The sequence below is a fragment of the Salvelinus fontinalis genome, chromosome 26 (genome assembly GCF_029448725.1).
Source record: "Salvelinus fontinalis isolate EN_2023a chromosome 26, ASM2944872v1, whole genome shotgun sequence".
NCBI lineage: Eukaryota > Metazoa > Chordata > Actinopteri > Salmoniformes > Salmonidae > Salvelinus > Salvelinus fontinalis.
Genome location: NC_074690.1, coordinates 31,934,251 through 31,956,081, shown reverse-complemented (window position 1 = coordinate 31,956,081; position 21,831 = coordinate 31,934,251). Strand labels below are relative to the sequence as shown.

Sequence of the window (21,831 nt, the reverse complement as noted above, 5' to 3'; positions counted from 1 at the left end):
CTTCAATGCCATACAACTCTCCTTCCGTGGCCTCCAACTGCTCTTAAATTCAAGTAAAACTAAATGCATGCTCTTCAACCGATCACTGCCCGCACTTGCCCACCCATCCAGCATCATTACTCTGGACGGTTCTGACTTAGAATATGTGGACAACTACAAATACCTAGGTGTCTGGCTAGACTGTAAACTCTCTTTCCAGACTCACATTAAGCATCTCCAATCCAAAATAAAATCTAGAATCGGCTTCCTATTTCACAACAAAGCATCCTTCACTCATGCTGCCAAACATACCCCCGTAAAACTGACCATCCTACCGATCCTCGACTTCGGCGCTGTCATCTACAAAATAGCCTCCAACACTCTACTCAACAAATTGGATGCAGTCTATCACAGTGCCATCCGTTTTGTCACTAAAGCCCCTTATACTACCCACCATTGCGACCTGTACACTCTCATTGGCTGGTCCTCGCTTCATACTCATCGCCAAACCCACTGGCTCCATGTCATCTACAAGTCTTTGCTAGGTAAAGCCCCGTCTTATCTCAGCTCACTAGTCACCATAGCAGCACCCACCCGTAGCACGCGCTCCAGCAGGTATATCTCACTGGTCACCCAGGAAGCCAATTCTTTTTGCCGCCTTTCCTTCCAGTTCTCTGCTGCCAATGACTGCAAAAATCACTGAAGCTGGAGACTCATATCTCCCTCACTAGCTTTAAGCACCAGCTGTCAGAGCATCTCACAGATCACTGCACCTGTACATAGCCCATCTGTAAATATCCCATCCGACTACTTCATCCCCATACTGTATTTATTTATTTATCTTGCTCCTTTGCACCCCAGTATCTCTACTTGCACATTAATCTTCTGCACATCTATCACTCCAGTGTTTAATTGGTATATTGTAATTACTTCGCCACCATGGCCTATTTATTTCCTTACCTCCGTTATCTTACCTCATTTGCCCACACTGTATATAGACTTTCTACTGTATTATTGAATGTATGTTTATTCCATGTGTAACTTTGTGTTGTTGTATGTGTCGAACTGCTTTGCTTTATCTTGGCCAGGTTGTAGTTGTAAATGAGAACTTGTTCTTAACTAGCCTACCTGGTTAAATAAATGTGAAATAAATAAAAAGAATGGGGTCACAGAAACAAACCAATTTGAGCTAACAGATACTGTAAGGTAGCTATATTTTTGCAGTAAATGCTTGAAGTCAAGCGCAAGTCAGCTTGAGGGGTCCTTAAGAGCAGCGTCGGTGTGTGTGCAAGAGCAGTAATGGCACCAGGTCTCTGACTGAAAGGCTTATTTGAACAGTAATATTTACACAGTGAGAGCTAAAAATGAACATGATAGGTGGCACACAAAGCGAGTGTAGACTGGATTGGAGGCTCAGTGTGTGTGTGTGTGTGTGTGTGTGTGTGTGTGTGTGTGTGTGTGTGTGTGTGTGTGTGTGTGTGTGTGTGTGTGTGTGTGTGTGTGTGTGTGTGTGTGTGTGTGTGTGTGTGTGTGTGTGTGTGTGTGTGTGTGTGTAGGGTAGTTTTGGGAGTGTTTCAGTAAAATCTTGATGTATAGGATAGAAGTAATGTAGGTGCCCAATGGTTATGTGTATAGAAAGCTGATATGCCAATAGACTTTTGTAAACAGCAGTAAACTGAGCCAAACAATATTTCGTTTTTAAACCACCATTCCCTGTAGACCTCCAACTCAGATGAAACAAAAAGAGAACACATTTACATGATTATTATTTTTTTTAACTCTTGTAGAAAAAAAACAGACTAAACAGATGTCAAATGAGTTTCCAGCTGTCCCGGTGCAAAAAAGCAGATACACTATATATACAAAAGTATGTGGACCGGCCTCAAAATTCACCTATTTCAGCCACACCTGTTGCTGACAGGCGTAGAAAATCAAGCACACAGCCATGCAATCTCCATAGACAATCATTGGCAGTAGAATGGCCTGAATAGCTCAGAGACTTTCAACTTGGCACCGTCATAGGATGTCACCTTTCCAACAAGTCAGTTTGTAACATTTTTGCCCTGCTAGAGCTGCCCCAGTCAACTTTAAGTGCTGTTACTGTGAAGTGGAAAGGGCTTGGAGCAACAACGGCTCAGCTGCGAAGTGGTAGGCCACACACTTACTACCCAGTTCCAAACTGCCTCTGGAAGCAACGTCAGCACAAGGACTGTTCGTCAGGAGGAGAAATGGAATTCCATGGCTAAGCAGCCGCACACAAGCCTAAGATCACCATGTGCAATGCCAAGCATCGGCTGGAGTGGTGTAAAGCTCGCCGCCATTGGACTCTGAAGCAGTGGAAACGCGTTCTCTGTAGTGATGAATCACGCTTCACCATCTGGCAGTCTGACGGACTAATCTGGGTTTGGTGGATGCCAGGAGAACGTTACAGTTGAAGTCGGAAGTTTACATACACTTAGGTTGGAGTCATTGAAACTCATTTTTTAACCACTCCACACATTTCATGTAAACAAACTATAGTTTTGGCAAGTCGGTTAGGACATCTACTTTGTGCATGACACAAGTCATTTTTCCATCAATTGTTTACAGACAGATTATTTCACGTATCATTCATTGTATCACAATTCCAGTGAATCAGAAGTTTACATACACTAAGTTGACTGTGCCTTTAAACCAACTTGGAAAATTCTAGAAAATAATGTCATGGCTTTAGAAGCTTCTGATAGGCTAATTGACATAATTTGAGTCAATTGGAGGTGTACCTGTGGATGTATTTCAAGGCCTACCTTCAAACTCAGTGCTTCTTTGCTTGATATCATGGGGAAATCAAAAGAAATCAGCCATGACCTCAGAAACAAATTGTAGACCTCCACAAGTCTTGTTCATCCTTGGGAGCAATTTCCAAACACCTGAAGGTACCACGTTCATCTGTACAAACAATAGTACACAAGTATAAACACCATGGGACGACGCAGCTGTCATACCGCTTAGGAAGGAGACGCGTTCTGTCTCCTAGAGATGAACGTACTTTGGTGCGAAAAGTGCAAATCAATCCCAGAACAACAGCAAAGGACCTTGTGAAGATGCTGAAGGAAACAGGTACAATTGTATTTATATCCACAGTAAAACGAGTCATATATCAACATAACCTGAAAGGCCGCACAGCAAGGAAGAATCCACTGCTCCAAAACCGCCATAAGAAAGCCAGACTACGGTTTGCAACTGCACATGGGGACAAAGATTGTACTTTTTGGAGAAATGTCCTCTGGTCTGATGAAACAAAAATAGAACTGTTTGGCCATAATGACCATCGTTATGTTTGGAGGAAAAAGGGGGAGGCTTGCAAGCCGAAGAACACCATCCCAACCGTGAAGCACGGGGGTGGCAGCATCATGTTGTGGGGGTGCTTTGCTGCAGGAGGGACTAGTGCACTTCACAAAATAGATGGCATCATGAGGCGGGAAGATTATGTGGATATATTGAAGCAACATTTCCAGACATCAGCCAGGAAGTTAAATCTTGGTCGCAAATGGGTCTTTCAAATGGGTAATGACCCCAAGCATACTTCCAAAGTTGTGGCAAAATGGCTTAAGGACAACAAAGTCAAGATATTGGAGTGGCCATCACAAAGCGCTGAGCTCAATCCTACTGAAAATTTGTGGGCAGAACACAAAAAAGGGGAGGGGGGGCAAGGAGGCCTACAAACCTGACTCAGTTACACCAGCTCTGTCAGGAGGAATGGGCCAAAATTCACCAAACGTATTGTGGGAAGCTTGTGGAAGGCTACCTGAAACGTTTGACCTAAGTTAAACAATTTAAAGGCAATGCTACCAAATACTAATTGAGTGTATGTAAACTTCTGACCCACTGGGAATGTGATGAGAGAAATAACAGCTGAAATAAATCATTCTCTCTACTATTATTCTGACATTTCACGTTCTTAAAATAAAGTGCTGATCCTAACTGACCTAAGACATGGAATTTTTACTAGGATTAAATGTCAGGAATTGTGAAAAACTGACTTTAAATGTATTTGGCTGAGGTGTATGTAAACTTCTGACTTCAACTGTATCTGCCCGAATTCATAGTGCCAACTGTAAAGTTTGGTGGAGGAGGAATAATGGTCTGGTGCTGTTTTTCATGGTTTGGGTTATGCCCCTTAGTTCCAGTGAAGGGAAATCTTAACACTACAGCATGCAATGACATTCTAGGTGATTCTGTGCTTCCAAATTTGTGGTAACAGTTTGGGGAAGGACCTTTCCGGTTTCTGCATGACAATGCACTAAGCGAGGTGTTGAAGAACTTGACTGACCTGCACAGGAGAATTCTCATCAGCCCTGCACTGAGCCCTGACCTCAACCCCATCGAAAACCTTTGGAATGAATTGGAATGCCGATTGCGAGCCAGGCCTAATTGTCCAACATCAGTGCCCACCTCACTAATGCTCTTGTGCCTGATTGGAGGCAAGTCCCCGCAGCAATGCTCCAACATCTAGAGGAAAGCCTTCCCAGAAGAGTGGAGGCTGTTATAGCAGCAATGGGGGGAACAACTCCATATGAATGCCCCGAAAGAGATGTTCGACGAGCAGGTGTCCACATACTTTTGGTCATGTAGTGCATCTCTAGCTTAAACAGACGGATTTTGATGGGGATTTATTTATTATGTAAATTTGATTTCCGTGGGGCCGTGGAAATTGTAGGCTAAGGGTTAAAGGAAAGAAGGGAGGGGTGGAGAAGGAGAGAGTTCAGAGAGAGAGAGAGACCAACCGATTGAGCAAGAGAGAAAAGAGGCTAGAGAAAGATTGAGGGGCTAATGTAAGACTGAGGAAAGAACCCAGTGAGAGAGACCAGAGAGAGAGAGAGGAAAGACTCCAGAGCCCAGAGAGAGAGACCAGAGAGAGAGAGAGGAAAGACTCCAGAGCCCAGTGAGAGAGAGAGGAAAGACTCCAGAGCCCAGAGAGAGAGACCAGGGAGAGAGAGAGGAAAGACTCCAGAGCCCAGTGAGAGAGAGAGGAAAGACTCCAGAGCCCAGAGAGAGAGACCAGGGAGAGAGAGAGGAAAGACTCCAGAGCCCAGTGAGAGATAGAGGAAAGACTCCAGAGACCAGAGAGAGAGAGAGGAAAGACTCCAGAGACCAGAGAGAGAGAGAGGAAAGACTCCAGAGACCAGAGAGAGAGAGAGGAAAGACTCCAGAGCCCAGAGAGAGAGAGAGGAAAGACTCCAGAGCCCAGAGAGAGAGAGAGGAAAGACTCCAGAGACCAGAGAGAGAGCAGGGTAGAGGGACAGGCCCTAAGATGGAGGTCTTCCTCCCAGGACGTGACAGGCTGTTGGCTGTAGGATGATCAGGAAGGCCTTGGCAGGCCAACAAAGACAGCCCTTCAGCTGCAGGGTGTACTTTTTCAGGCCCCAGCATCCCCTTTGGCAGCGGCACAGAGAGTGCTGGCGTGCAGAGGCCCCAGAGACGGACGGACGGACGTGAAAGAAAAGGCCTTCTCGGCTCCCTGTTATTTACTCAGGCTGACGAGGACCTGGCCATTTCTTGTCTGGGTGAAGGAGGGGAAAAACAGGAGGGTCTCTCTATCTCTTAGGTCTCCTGGGGTTGAACAGTGCTTTCATCTGCCGTTGTTCACACACTTGTCTTGACGGTCGTGTGTGTGTTACCTGAGCTGTTGACCTCAAGCACCATGGTGATATATGATGGCCACCCTCCGTTATGAGATATGGTCAAATATTTTGTGTAGTAAACACAAGTTATCTCAAAAGTACTAGCTTCGAGGAGTCAGTAACCACCTGTTTGTCGAAAGCCATATCAGTGGGCTTTTTGAATGGTACACCAACGTCCTTTCAGAACGAGACAACGCATTAGTGAGAATAAGAACAGTACAGAGAAAGCAGCGTAGAAGTGATTCAGAAGACATTGGAGAACACGTGTACGATTAACAATACTGTACTCACATGTCCAATGTCAACACAGCTGTAATGTCTACACACAGATCATTAATTCACTTGTGTTAATCAACAATGATGCACCATGAGAATGTTAATTCAATTAGGCGTTGGGCAGTTCAACTCAAATGATGACCCACTTGTATAATCCTTGTGTACATTACTCATGACTCCCGCTCCCCCGCTGTTTGGTATGTCTGTTGACTAATGTATGCAGCTCGGTGTAATAAAGACATTATATACATTGTATAAATGAACTAAACAAAGAACGGAGGAGGCAGCCTTGACAGCATCACAATGTCTGCCGGCCGTGCCATCATCATTTAAGACAAGCAGGATTTAATGAAATATATATTTCCTGTATCTGGCTATGTGTTTGTTTGTTTTGGTGTTGTCTCCGAGCCAACATGTTTGACTGTAAGGCATTGGTTAGGGTCATTTCTCTCTGCTCTGCTGTCTACTCCTACCCTGGGAGTGTGTGTGTGTGTGTGTGTGTGTGTGTGTGTGTGTGTGTGTGTGTGTGTGTGTGTGTGTGTGTGTGTGTGTGTGTGTGTGTGTGTGTGTGTGTGTGTGTGTGTGTGTGTGTGTGTGTGTGTGTGTGTGTGTGTGTGTGTGTGTGTGTGTGTGGAGGAGGGCATTCCACTGACTCACCCATCCTCCCTCCAACCAGAAAAAAACAACATGGATGAACTACATAAAGAAAGAAAATAAATCAGGCAAGGTTTGGTTTGCTGCTCCTTGGGTTTGACTCAGAGCTCGTGCAAAGTGGGCAGTGTGCCAGGGACAGGGGGTGAAGGGGGGTCGGAGGTGGGAGGTAGGCAGGCCGTCCTCAATGTGCTGCTTTCAGCAGTTTGGAGGGGCAGGGGAATAACCTCCGACCCCATCTGTTTCCTGAAGATAGGCCCTGACGGGTGTAAGTACTCAGTGAGGGCATGTTATCCTGACTAAGGGCAGATCTCTCTCCCCAGCAAAACAACAGAATGGGAGGGAGGGAGGGAAGGGGGGTGGGGGTGGGGGGGGCGAGAAAGACTTATTCGTCAGCTAAAAGATAGCATGGTGAAGGGGAAGGTTGGATCCTGGAATGATCAGGGCTTTATGCTTTTCCTTTGTCCATCCCATGAATCTGTGCAGTTTCCTCTTGTTTTTCCCGTTCCAAGTTTTGGCCTTTTGACTTTGGCTTTCTTTCCGAAGGGGTTGGAATTACGTTGTTTTATTTAAATAAGGAAGTTCACAGCACTTAGAATTCGGCAGAGGGAAGAAGTGGTCCATCACCTTTTGAACCTGCTGGAAACTGGTTTTCTGCATTTTCCATTTTATATCACACTGTGTTCTGTATTCCGCACCATTGGAATGTCAATGAATAACCGATTGTGATAAAGAGACAGTAAATGAAAGATAAAAACGATGGCACGTACTTTACTGCACCTGCTTGTCCTTGGGTGAAGTATTTATCCTCCCCGTGCTCCGCCCATCTCTCTCTCGCTCTCACTCTCTCTCTCTGACCTCACCCTAACCCTACACAGTGCCCCTAAAGCACCGGCTGCCTTATGGCTCCATTCAGCCAGTGTTCACTCAGCTGAGCCAATATTCTATAATCTAATATCCATAGTCTAATTGTCAGAACAGACCGCTTCTCCCTTACAAAGTCATTCGTTTGCGGTCGTGACGAGAGTGCTATTCTTACGTATGTGTCGACAGTGTGTTTGAATTACTGTGCATTTATTTGTTTAAATTCTCCCTTAAAATGTTCTAAGATGTGGACTTTTGTTTTCTTCTCTCCCTTGACATAAGGTCATTTTAAAGTCTATTTCTTCTAAACTATTCAGGTAATTTTTTAAGAATAATAGAAATTGTCTAATTTACCTGCTGTGGGGGTTACTTCTGGAAGCTCCCCATTGCCTTGTGTTGGGGATTAAATGTCAGAGAGATTTTAAGTCACAGCGGGCTAAGCCATTACATGGCCACATACAAGGTTAATTGTGGTAAAATAATTTACATTTTTCTTTCCTTACCTGTAATTACACTTTGAATAGCAGGTTGAAGTGTAGGTTTTTAGATAATTCATAAGGCGAGGAATTGTTACCTCTGAGAGGCAAGCATAATGCAGTAGCAAGAGAAAAAATGTCCAAGTAACAAAGGAATGTAAATTCATACTTAGCTACCTTGCAATTACCATACTGACTAATGCCACAGCAGCCCACCTTTACTATTTAACAGAGCTGAGACAAATGACTTCCTAATGAAATCTGACAAAACACCTTCTCTCTTTCTCCCTCTCCCTCTTGTTCCTCATTTTCGCCTTCTTCTATCTCTTATGCTCTCTCTCTTATGCTCTCTGTCTCTCTATCTCTCTCTCTCTCTTGTGCTCTCTGTCTCTCTATCTCTCTCTCTCTATCTCTCTCTCTTTGTATCTCTGTATCTCTGTACAGATGGTGTTGATCTCGAGGATGATCCTTCCTGTTCTTGGCCTGCATCATCTCCATCCAGTAAAGACCAGACTTCCCCCGGCCACTGTGAAGACTATGATTTTGGCGAGGATGAAGGGGGCCCCGGCCTGCCGTACCCGTGCCAGTTCTGCGACAAGTCCTTCAGCCGTCTGAGCTTCCTGAAGCGCCACGAGCAGAGCCACGGTGACAAGCTCCCCTTCAGCTGCACCTTCTGCAGCCGCCTGTTCAAGCACAAGCGTAGCCGCGACCGCCACGTCAAGCTGCACACCGGCGACAAAAAGTACCACTGCGGCGAGTGCGACTCGGCCTTCTCACGCAGCGACCACCTCAAGATCCATATGAAGACCCACGCCTCCAACAAGCCCCACAAGTGCCCTGTGTGCCGCCGGGGCTTTCTCTCCTCCAGCTCCCTCCATGGACACATGCAGGTCCACGAGCGGGGCAAAGACGGTAGTGGCGGGGGGCCAGGCAGCGGCCTGTCCAGGGAGGAGTGGAAGCTGAAGGAGACGAGGAAGTGCAGCCGCTGCGAGGAGGGTTTTGATGTCCCTGAGGAGTTGCAAAGGCACATCGCCGAGTGCCACCCAGAGTGCTCTCCGTCGGAGGACGGGGGCCTGTGTGGCGCCTTGCAGTGCATCTATTGCCACGAGCCATTCAGCGACGAGGGTGTCCTGCTGACCCACATTGACCAGGCCCACAGCCGCGACCGCAAAGGTCACAACTGCGCCGTCTGCTCCGAGCACTTCCTCTCTGTGGAGGACCTGTATGCCCACATGGACGTCCACCAGCTCCCCGAATCCAGTAACCACAGCAACAGCCCATCCCTGCTCACTGTGGGCTACACCTCTGTCTCCAGCACCACCCCAGACTCCAACCTCTCCGTCGACAGCTCCACCATGGTGGAGGCAGCCCCGCCCATACCCAAGACCCGGGGGAGGAGAAAGAGGGCCGCCCAGCACACCTCACACGACATTGGGGGCCGCTCGTCCAAGCAGCCCAAGATCTGCTACAGCTGTATCTACTGCAACAAGCAGGTGTTCTCTAGCCTTGCCGTGCTTCAGATACACCTGCGGACCATGCATCTTGACAAACCCGAGCAGGCACACACCTGTCAATTCTGCCTAGAGGTGCTTCCCTCCCTGTTCAACCTGAACGAGCACCTGAAGCAGGTGCACAATGCTGAGGACCATGTCACCCTGCTGGGCAGCCTGCCTGACACCCTGCTTCAGTGTAATTTCTGCACCGAGGTTTTAAGTGACCTCAACGCTCTTCAAGAACACATCCGCTGCTCCCACGGCTTCCCCAGCCCCGTGGCCAAGGAGAGTAACGCCTTCTTCTGTCCCCAGTGCTTCATGGGGTTCCTGACTGAGACCACCCTGGAGGAGCACGTCCGTCAGACCCACTGTGATGGGGGCAGCCTGCGTTTCGACTCCCCCCTAGAGGTGACTTCTAAGGAGCCCATTGTGGAGGTGTACTCCTGCTCCTACTGCACCAACTCGCCCATCTTCAACAGTGTTCTGAAGCTGAACAAGCACATCAAAGAAAACCACAAGAACATTCCTCTGGCACTGAACTACATCAACAATGGAAAGAAGTCTCTGCGGACCCTCAGCCCTTCCTCACCCATATCGATTGATCAAACTTTCCTTCATGGTTCCTCCTCTCGCAGCAATCGTGGCACTAGCGAGTTCATCTGCAACCAGTGTGGGGCCAAGTACACCAGCCTGGACCTGTTCCAGACCCACCTGAAGACTCACCTGGATGGGATGCAGCCCCAACCCAACTGCCCCCAGTGCAACAAGGACTTCCCCAACCAGGAGTCCCTGCTGAAGCATGTGACGGTCCACTTTACCATCACCTCCACTTACTACATCTGTGAGAGCTGCGACAAGCAGTTCACCTCAGTGGACGACCTGCAGAAACACCTGCTGGACATGCACACGTTCGTGTTCTTCCGCTGCACCCTCTGCCAGGAAGTGTTTGACTCCAAGGTGTCCACCCAGCTCCACCTGGCCGTCAAGCACAGCAATGAGAAGAAGGTGTACCGCTGCACCTCCTGCAACTGGGACTTCAGGCATGAGGCCGACCTGCAGCTGCATGTCAAGCACAGCCACCTGGAGAACCAGGGCCGGGCCCACCGCTGCATTTTCTGCGGGGAGTCCTTCGGCACGGAGGTGGAGCTGCAGTGCCACATCACCACCCACAGCAAGAAGTATAACTGCCGCTTCTGCAGCAAGGCCTTCCACGCCATCGTACTTCTGGAAAAGCACCTGAGGGAAAAGCACTGTGTGTTCGAGGGCAAGGCCCAGAACTGTGGTGCGAATGGATCCACCACCGGAGGAGCGGACCACCACCCGGCGGCCAAGGATGACGCAGAGCTACAGGGTCTCCTGTCCAACAGCCATGGTGCAGGAGCGGCAGGATCAGGAGGCGTGTTGGAGTCCCCAAACAACCACGATGGGAGTGAGGAGGAAGTGGACACCGCTGACCCCTTGTTTGGGTGTGACATCTGTGGGGCGTCATACACCATGGACTCACTCCTCACCAACCACCAGTTCCGAGACCACAACATCCGCCCGGGCGAGAGCGCCATGGCGAAGAGGAAGTCGGACATGATCAAGGGCACCCACAAGTGTAACGTCTGCCAGCGCACCTTCTTTTCAGAGGCAGGTCTGAGGGAACACATGCAGACCCACCTGGGCCCCGTCAAGCACTACATGTGTCCCATCTGCGGAGAGCGTTTCCCCTCGCTGCTCACATTGACCGAGCACAAGGTGACCCACAGCAAGAGCCTAGACACGGGCAGTTGCCGCATATGCAAGATGCCCCTGCAGAGCGAGGAGGACTTCATGGAGCACTGCCAGATGCACCCCGACCTGCGGAACTCCCTGACGGGCTTCCGCTGTGTGGTGTGCATGCAGACCGTCACCTCCACCCTGGAGCTCAAGATCCACGGCACCTTCCACATGCAGAAGACAGGCACCATGTCCACCAACCACCCCATTGGCCGCACCACCAATCTCGCCTCCCACCACCACAACCAGCATCACCACCAACAACACCACCAGGCCAACCAGAAACTCTTCAAGTGTGCCTCGTGCCTGAAGGAGTTCCGCTCCAAATCTGACCTGGTGAAGCTGGACATCAACGGGCTGCCTTACGGGCTGTGTGCCGCATGTGTCAGCGCCGCCGGCTCAAAGAGCTCCAGCCCCACTGTGATGAATGGAGGCAGGCAGCAGCAGCAGGGAGGGGGAGGAGCCACGACCCCAGCCATGCCTGTAACAGCATGGACTGCTCAGGCGGAGAGACTCAGCCCCAGAGAGGGGAAAGGCAAGCCGCCCCATTCATCGTCATCGCCCTCCTCCTCTATCTCCTCGACCGCCACCAAGACGCGGTGCACCAGCTGCAACGTGAAGTTTGAGTCGGAGGCTGAGCTGCAGAACCACGTCCAGACAGTGCACAGGGAGCAGGGAGGGGACAGCAACAGCGGGCATCTCAGGACCCCACAAGTCTCCCCCATGCCCAGGGCCAGCCCCTCACAGACTGAGGAGGTGAGAGAACTTAATACAATGGAGATGAACACAATGAGCCAGTTTCCCGGACAGAGATTAAGCCTAGTCCTAGACTATAAAGCTATTTCAATGGAGATTCTTAATTGACCATGCCTTTTAGTCCAGGACTAGGCTTAACATGTGTCTGGGAAACCCATATATTATTTAACTAATGTGTTAGAAAATGGCCAAATTAGAAAAGTATCCAAGTTTTTGGGTTGTCCAGTCAGCTTGTTGATTGACCGCACACATTAGTTATAGGATCTCTAGCCAAAGAAGTGCTCAGTACGAATGTGAAATTGATGTACTCTAAAACCATGTGTCCTTGGGTTGTCCTTTTCTCTTGGTTTCTTGCTTAGAAGAAGACCTACCAGTGCATCAAGTGTCAGATGGTCTTCTACAGTGAATGGGACATTCAGGTCCACGTGGCCAACCACATGCTAGGTAAGAGAGGTTACTCAGTTCTTATTTTCTCTCTATGTTTATGGTCATTTTTTTTAGGAACCGTCTCAAGTAGTCAAACAAAGGAATATCTGTTCAATATGTTGTTTAACTATTCAACATATTTCCCCAAGATATTACATTTATATTACATTTTGGTCATTTAGCAGACGTTCTTATCCAGAGCATATTATTACACGTGGCTTTACATCTTTCACATTCTCCCTTTAGTATAGTACTAAATACACTCTTTGTTGTAGTACAAATAAGTACTGTTAGCATAACTGTATAATATTCAATCCTCTATTTTGATACCTTGTGAACTGATGATGGTAGCCTCTGTGAAACACAAGCATGAACATGATGTGTGTGCCTGCCCTTGATTTTCAGACATTTTGGTCTGTCAGTGCTAAAATGCCAGATCCTGTATGAAATGTATAAAAACCACAATGTAGCACAATTTGATGCATGTAGACTAAGTTTATCAGACAAGATTCTAGATACACTTGAATCAAATGTTATTCAACACATTATTATTCTGAAAGCTTGACAAAGAGTACACTCTTCTGTTCTATAATTCTCAAATGTCTTTACTTTTGCCGTTCATTTGTATGCAGGTAGAATAATTAGCAGAGAACACACAATTCAAAACCCAGGCTTCTTTCTTTCTTGCCCGAATTAAGTAGGCGTCTGAATTCCAGTCTCACCTTCCTTTATTCATTCATTTATTCATCTCGTTTGGCGGCTCTTTCATTACACTGCATTATCTGTTGTCTTCAGTGGGAGAGAGACTCATTGATCTGGAACCAGCCCGCCTCTCTGTTTGGGATGCGCTCCTAGGCGCAGGTGAATTTAAACACGGCGGGCAATTCTATCAGGACCGCTGGGCAATTCTATCAGGAACACACTGTTTGTGCATAAACAATCACAGGCATGTGATTTGTGATTTTGATTTTGTGCTGTGTGTGTGTGTGTGTGTGTGTGTGTGTGTGTGTGTGTGTGTGTGTGTGTGTGTGTGTGTGTGTGTGTGTGTGTGTGTGTGTGTGTGTGTGTGTGTGTGTGTGTGTGTGTGTGTGTGTGCATGTGCGTGTGTTTGTCTGTGACTGAAAGTGTATAAATGTGTGGTTGGTTTGTATTCATCTGATCTGCTCTCTCTACACTACTGGGGGTGCCTAATGCAACACCATGCTACCACTAGTCCTTTCTCTATCAGAGGCTGGCATGGTGCACGCTGTTTTGGTACAAAACAACCCCCCTACTGGTTACTTTATGTCTTTCAGCCACACATACTATTCCCCCATAATGTTAGAATCCAAACAGTTTCAGAAAAAGAATGGATAGACGATTGGTTTATTGAAGGATGTCCTACTTTTCTGACTCTATTCAGAATAAATACCAATGTGCGATGGATCAAAATAAAATGTTGATTTATGGAATGTATGAAAAAATTATACACTTCAAATAGATCAAATTGAAATAGATATAACAATAAATGCTTAGTAATTGCCTTAACTTATGTTATTACACCAACATTGTTCGGAGTTGACCTTGGTTGGTTGTATATGCTGAGGAATGTCTCTCTCTGCTCTCCCTATCCAACAACGGGAGGGTTAAACCCGGAGCAGGCTGTTATTACCACAAAGCCAATTTGGCCCCAAAAAAACCCGAAAACCCCACCTTCCTCATTTAGAAAAAAACTCTAAATACCTTCTTTCTCTCTCCCTGAAAAAGGGACACTTTCTCCCTTTAATGGCCATCTGCACAGGACAGGGGAAACGGGGGTCTAGGGTCATCTCCGCTCAGCTGTCAGCGTTATTAGCCTAGGTAATGGAGCAGTCGCTGGATTCATAGGGGTGCTGTTTTCAACCCATGCCCCGCTCCACTCCTGCCCCCCTTCGCACTGGTGTCGCTTCACACTGATAACTCTATATATAGTGATGTGGCCTGACATACCACTATCGCTAAGTGTATGGAATAACAGGGCCCGAGAATTGTCTCACCGACCGAGACAGGACAATCTCAGCTGTCTATCTTTGTAATACAATAGTCTCCGAACGTAAGCCAAGTGCACTCTGTCTCCCCCTTCCTTCCTTCCTTCCTTCCTTCCTTCCTTCCTTCCTTCCTTCCTTCCTTCCTTCCCCTCTCTCCCCCATCTTAACCAAAAAGCTAGCTTTCCCTCCCCCTATCCTAACCAAAAAGCTACCTTTCCCTCTCCCCCCATCCTAACCAAAAATCTAGCTTCCCTCTCTCCCCCATCCTAACCAAACAGCTAGCTTTCCCTCTCTCCCCCATCCTGACCAAAGTGGTAGCTAGCTAGTGGCCTCCTCGTTTATACATCTGCCAGCACATTTTGATGCATGGGTATTATACTCGGATGATGACAGACCAACCTCCTATTCTCCAACAGACAGAAAGCACAGCTCTGGTGCATTGCTACTCAACATTTAGCATGATATTCGGGGAAAAGGAAGTGGGGGGGTGACCGTGAATGGCTGTAGGAGGAGTGTGCACTACACTGCAGAGAAGCCCTAGCCTGGCTAAACCAGAATGAACCATTGTCCCCCATGCGAATGCCGCATTCAGTCTGGTTTAACCAGGCTAGACCAGTCCTGGCCAAGTCCTGGAAACAGCCCCATGTGTCTTAAGATGGAGGCTGCAGCCTGCTAGGGCCCAGATGGATCAGTACACATTTGCTGTACAGCTGGTCGCTCTGTTTGGGGACCTGGTGTGATACTCCTATGGAGAAAAAAATGATATCGCCACCATCCAAGGAGCAATTTAATAGCAGCGCAGAAGACAGCTGGCCACTCTTTAGTTTAGAGTTTTTTTTTTGGCATGGCGCACTTACAGAATTGAGGGTGTCCGATTCATCTCCAGAGACAAACACATTTATACTGCTTTCAGCTGTTGTGGTCATCAACCCACAAATCCCTCATTTGTATCTTTTTTTGTGTAGGATGCTGATTAAGGCATTCCACATCTTCCACACAGACAAATCAACGGTGTGTGTCAGTCATCATCTGTTTAAGTTGAATGAGACAAAACTCTCTAACTGACATTTATTTTCCACTTATATTGTTTGTTTTGAACTGTTTGCCTTTGAAGGTCTTTCATATGTCAGTTAAGCCTGTTGGGTTTTAACCAGCAGGCCATCACCTCTCCACAGAGCTTCACTTTAACCTCCCTGTGAACTCTGACATTTGGAAAATCATGGGGGGGACTTTTGACCCATTTATCCTACACTTCCAAATAGCACTGTGTGGATTTCAGTGACCACTGACACGTTTGTAAAGCATGGGCACTGAGCATGGTGCTTAAAAGGTGAAAAAGGGTCCCCATTTTCACAGTTTTGATCCTTTCTTTTTACACTGGTCCAGCCCAAGTGGCTACTCCAGCCAAGGTGGCAAGGCTCAGAAGGACAATCATAAACAAACAAACCCTGGGCAGCACATTCCAGAAAGTGGTTTTGGGGTCACCTCTACCGGTTTTTGGGCTGGTGACAGGACAACGCTGAGCCTGCAGCCAAGTCAGGGAGGAGCCTTCTCCCTCTCACAGAGCGAAGCCGGTGGCCTGGTCAGCCTGGGCAGAGGGGGGTGGGGGACGGGGAGAGGGGGGAGAGGGAAAGGCACATTTGCTGTACAGCTGGCCGCTCTGTGTGAAGCAGGCACAGTGGGCCGTTACAGAGCTGGAGAGAGGAGGGTGAGGAGCATGAGGTCTCTAGCCCTCCTACAGTTTCTACCTCTCTCTGTTATCTCTCCGTCCCTGACTCTCCCTGACTCCGTTTTTCATACTAACCACCAATCTGGCAACCTGTACTGTGTTTGGCTTTTAGTGATGATAGGGTAAGCAGGGAAGTATAGCTGTATTTTAGAGTTAAAAACTTGTTTCTTTTTTTGTTCCATCCACCAATCTGGCAACCCGTACTGTGTTTGGCCTTTAGTGATGATAGAGTAAGCAGGGAAGTATAGCTGTATTTTAGAGTTAAAAAGCTTGTTTCTTTTTTCGTTCCATCTGCCAATCTGGCAACCCGTACTGTGTTTGGCTTTTAGTGATGATAGAGTAAGCAGGGAATTATAGCAGTATTTGAGGCTAAAATGCTTGTTTTGTTGCATTCTAAAGGGCTGCAAATTACCCCTGACACATATCCTCCTTGTTTTGGGTCCCTGGAGCAGCTTGGGCAATGGTGTGTTGATTATGCCATCTCTGTCACTGTCTCTTCTTCACTGGTGGCAACACACTCACTCACTCGCTACTCCATTAAAGGACATTTCTTTTCATGGTGCGTAAAGAAATGTGATGGTTTTAGTGTTGTTTTCTCCCCCCAAATGTCCTGCCCTGAAATCCTCTTTTGATTTGCTTGTTATTACCACGAGACAGCATAACAATAAGATATAGCCTACCTGTGCTCTTCAGTAAATGAAAGTCATTCATAAGGCATATACACATTTAGTCTGTTAACAAACATAGTGGAACGAGCTTCTCATTTCACTCCTAGGGGGCTGGATCAGACTCCTAAACCCAATAGTAAACACAACACACCACAGCAACAGGAACTGGATCAATGTTATGAAATAAATAAGAGAACAGACCAGCCCCGCTCCGACCAGCCCAGACCAGCCACTGGAAACAAAAGGAAGCCATGCGTACTGTATACAGAGTAGGCAGAGTGTGATTTCCTAGCCTGCTTTTTATTAATTGGTGATTAATAATAACGCCTCTCCGTTCGTTAGCACAGTCACCTCCCGTGCAGCCGAGTGTGCTGCTGCTAATATGCAATTAAGCGCACCTTCCTTCCCGTTACATTCTACCTCTCTGCCTAACTAATGTGGCGTCCACGAGTAGCATAGTGAAACAGGCTGCAAAGATACTGCCTACAGTATCTTTAGTTTCAACACATTCAATTGCACAGTTTTTACCTCATGGATTCTAGCTACTTCCTTGTAAAAAATAGTTACAAATGACTCCTTCAACTGAGAGACTGTCTGCATTAAAAACTTTTACGGCATTGCGGTAAAGGTACTATTCATGGAAGGTATGTTTGTTGTAAATCAGGGGTTCTTGACATCACCGTTGGGATGATCAGTTCCTCGGCCAGACAAGCTCAGTCTGATGTGGTCCTTATCAATAGATTTTCTTGACATTTCCCCACACCTCACAGACTAGGCCAACATGTGAGAAAATATGTGATGCTCCCACAGTTCATACGGTTTGTTTGCACAAGCTTTGAGCAAACAATGTCTGGACTGGTAGGCAGATGATTGGTAGGCAGATGTCAGGTCACCATGGTGATTTTATTTTGGCAAATCCTTTTGAGGAGATATGGTTGCAGTACTCTATCTCATTGTTATCATCTACACACAGCATACCATTTTCTCAACCTTTGCTTTTTGATATTTTGAAATCTTACCTCAGAATAGCATTATCTTATAATTAAAAACCTAATGAAGAATTTGGCTGTTGTAGCTCTAGCCCAGCTACCACGTAACATGGTTGCTCTGCCGACCTGGAATGAGCTCGAGGTAGAAAGCTCTTTCTTCCTGTTTTCCAATCCTGGCTTCTCTATGTTTTATTAATATACAGGAGGGATGTCTCCTTTAGAGTGTTAATGCCAACCCTTGTTCTGAAGTGCCCTATAAATACTGGATGATCGGAATTAACCTCTCCAGTCCTGTCCCTCCCTGGAGGTTCCGAGATGTCACCGAGGCCATCAGAGCATGCGCAGCACGGCCTGCCCCGGTCCGAGAGGGTTGCTAAGCAGTCAGACGGGGAGGGGGCTTATGGGAGCAGTGCAAACACAGCTCTGCCTTCGTAAAGGTCAACGGTGCAACCCACACCTCTCAAATCCCAGACCGGCGTCACATAGTGTGACCCAGACTCTAAGCGTGCCTGGAGAGAGATGCCTCCCTCCGGCCTGCATGGGGAGAATTACAGGGCTAACATTGTGTTGTGGTAGACTGACTTTGGCTTTAGAGGTTGTCACCACCAATGGTAGAGTCACTGATCTATCTATATCTGGATTATCTATGAACTCCTTCCCTGTTGGTGTCAGCTGGGAGAATATGCAGTAGTACATCCAGTTGAGAAGTAAGATAACATTTTAGCTGGAAAGCATTACAGAGAAAACATTCCAGTGGTAAAGCCGTATCACAAGCAAGTTATGTGGCTATGAACCAACAACAAACAGCCAAAGATATACCCAATGAATCCACAAAGTTTTGAAACACTGTTTATGGCGCACAATTGGTGTTTCCAAAGTGCTGTGTAACGATTGACTGTTCTCATCAACGCTTGGTGTGTGAACGACAGACATGGGAGGAGAGGGGAGGGGGTAGAGCGTGAGCCCCTCAAAAGGCCCCCCAGCGTCAAAGCCTTAATAATCATGTGAGCGGCACTGGACTTCATTACCCTCCTGTTCGACAGGCGGAGTGCCAGCCTGGATCGCTGGCTGGCTGTGGCAAGGTCAACGTCGGAGGAAAAACCAGTTACTGTGTTACTCCGGAGCGGGAGCAGAACGGGAGTGGAGGAGAGGGGCTGCCATCTGTCAGCTCGGGCCTGCCATACCCGCAGAGCAAATGGACACGGGCGGCCAGAGGAGAGGCCACAGACACATCGAGCTAAACCCACCGAGCATAACACTGAGGCCTGGATGGACAGAGAGCCAGCCAAACGCAGAGCACAGAGATGGACCTTGATGCTGCAGCTAAACACAGGGACAGTGCAGGGACAGTTGTGTGTACATAGAGCTAGCTAGCGCCGTATAGTTGGCACTGGGTTCTGTGTGTTTATGTCTGTTTGTTTTTTAGTGTGAGTGCACTATTGGGCTCTGGCTGTTATGAGTCCAGATGGCAAAGTATTGAACACAAACATGATCTGTTGCAGTGTGTTGTTAGATTATAGTCATTCTTGACATTTTAGGTCTATTTGATAAAGACCTCCCTTTTCATGTTGTGGTCACTTGTCAGAGGAGAGAGGGTGTCATATTACATTTGTATTGTTGCCATTCAGAAGAGCTCTTCACATCTTTATACTGCCCCTACACTACTGTAGTAGTAACATATACCTTTGCCATGCTGTACTTCCTGACTTGTACAACAACAGCCCCATATGAATAGCAGTTTTACAAGCGTCATCCCTTCGTTCTCAGGCATTGGTGGTTGTCTTGTTTCTCCTTGCCTCACCCTGTACAGTACACTGGGTCTGTGGACGAAACAAACTGTGCATCTAGTCTAGGGAGCGACCCTCTCAGTGAAGACCTTTATGATGCCCTCTGGCCAACGTGGAGCGGAGTGAAGGATCCCTGTGGAATGTTCCAAAGCGCTCTCTAATAGGTTTCAGGTGCTGCGGGCCACAGGCCAGCCCCCCCCCCCCCCCCAACCCCCCTCCTGTGTCCCGTGTGAAAGCAGCCCTGCCTGCAACCATGCAGTGAAAGCATCGCCATTTCTCCTGTCAAGGAGACAGGTCAGACACATGAAAACGGACACCAATCATTTAGAGAGGAAAATGTCCCGTAGATTCTTACCCCCAGTTTCAGAGTCTTTGTCATTTTGACTTTCATTTAATTTGGTACCGTGTGGTATTCCTGTTGTTTGCCTGGGTGAAATGTTTCTTTAGCTTGTTTACTATACTCAGAATTATGCTACAGGCTACAAACAATTGCCATGTTCCCTTTAGATCAATAAAAAGGTGAGTGTGCCATTTCTTACAGTGGACTCTCCTTGCCTGATCTCTTAACGTTGTAGATGAGGAGGAAACAGATCTGCACTTTTTCTCTCCAACTCTTCCCCTCCTCGGCTCCTCATCTTAGAAAGTTCCTCATTGTTTCCCCTGTTCCGTTCCGTGACTGCAGCCCCCTCAGGCTCCATCGTCAACACACTCCGGAACACTGGGAGAGGAGATGGTCCTGGGCGATTCCTTTCTCATTAATGGAACTCACACAGGAACTCCCAGGATGAAAGCTGCATTACATATTACGCATTCATGTTCATATATCATTGCTAATACAGATACCCGACTCTGCTGAGGAGGAATTGTGTCGGCGTGGCGCAGATTTAGTCTGTATCATGGTTTTAATTTAGAGGATCCATTTCAGTTTCAGTTTTGTTATGAGGATAATGTGTGTACTGCATTCATCATCTGCATGGAGTTGTTGAAATCTCATTTCTAATTGGCTTGAAGGGCATTCTAGAGCATGCATTGTTTCCGTTTAATGCACAGTATATCAGCACAGTATAATTCAATGGCAATAGTTAATTCTTACATGTTCTATGTTTGAGCTGCTTTTTAAAGCAAAAGTCGAATTGAAAATATTATTTGCATTGTATAATTGCAAGCTAGGACTGGTGGTTTGGTTAACTAAACTAGCAAGTCTGTTTGGTTACCAAGGCAACTACTTTGGCTATTTAGTAAACTTTCTTCCTACTTCAGTGGATGTTGAACACATTTCTACCTGCAAATGAACACATTTCTACCTGCAAATGAACACATTTCTACCTGCAAATGAACACATTTCTACCTGCAAATGTGTTAAATTATAGCCATGGTATAAAAGGGATAATGCAACTCTGTTGAAGGTTAGTTCCACTCCACGTGGAACACACCTTCCACGTCATTCGTTCTTTTCCATAGAACGCATAGCCCCTCGTTGATTATCCATTATTTACACGTTGTATTCTGTTACATTATCCCCGCCACAATAGATGTGCTCATCTTGTAATGCAAGACAGCAAGAGCATACAGTATAGTGATTTTGCCTTATCAACAGTAAAGTAAAGGCAAATTCTGTGCAAGATTCAGTGCTTTTTGGTTCATGAGCTTAGATTTATGGTTTTGTTAAATATTTTGTTAAACAATATAATATAGTTGATCAGGAATTGTTTTTGTTGCCTTTGAATTTTTATTGACACATTTATCTTTATATTAATTTATATGATTATAAAAACACAATATAGTCGACTCAGATATAGACATTTGTTATTGACACATAAAAATAAAATAAAAATCCACCTAGAGCAAGGCCGGGCATTAGTTAGTTAGACATTAGTGGTAGAATGTTCAGAGATGTTCTTCTCTGTTAATTCCTTTTGTCTTTCCATTTGTCCCATCGGCGCCTGGAGATGCCAACCTTAAGCCACTCTAGCTCTGATTAATCTTTAACATTTATAATTACTAATTAAGTTAGTAAGTTACTTTTAATGTAGTCCTCCTTCAAATGGGGAGCAGAGAGGACAACAGATCATTAGCTTCAATAATGAACGTGGATGAGACAGATAATAGTCTATGATACAGAAGGTGAACAATGACAGTTATATTAAATGAGGTGGATGGAGGGTACATGGGAAACACTGTGAGGATGTAGTAGCTTCATGGATTGGGAAACTCTGGAAGACGATACTGTGGTTAAGTGGTGCCACAAAGTAGAGAGTCCAGTATAGAGTAAATAAACAACATTGAAATGAAAGGATTGTGAGAGAA

General features: G+C 46.7%; 1 protein-coding gene across 5 annotated transcripts in view; it reads left to right on the top strand.

Moving 5' to 3' along the window:
• LOC129824120 (zinc finger protein 521-like) overlaps positions 1–21,831 on the top strand; it is a 152,146-nt gene that overhangs the window by 66,338 nt on the left and 63,977 nt on the right. For 4 of the 5 annotated variants that reach the window (XM_055883476.1, XM_055883475.1, XM_055883472.1 and 1 more), the window contains 2 exons: positions 8,354–11,919; positions 12,279–12,363. In XM_055883476.1, the coding sequence (XP_055739451.1) occupies positions 8,710–11,919; positions 12,279–12,363 (3,295 nt within the window). In that variant the 5' untranslated portion in view covers positions 8,354–8,709. The remainder of the gene's footprint in view (positions 1–8,353; positions 11,920–12,278; positions 12,364–21,831) is intronic. The other variant, XM_055883474.1, reaches the window with a different exon arrangement.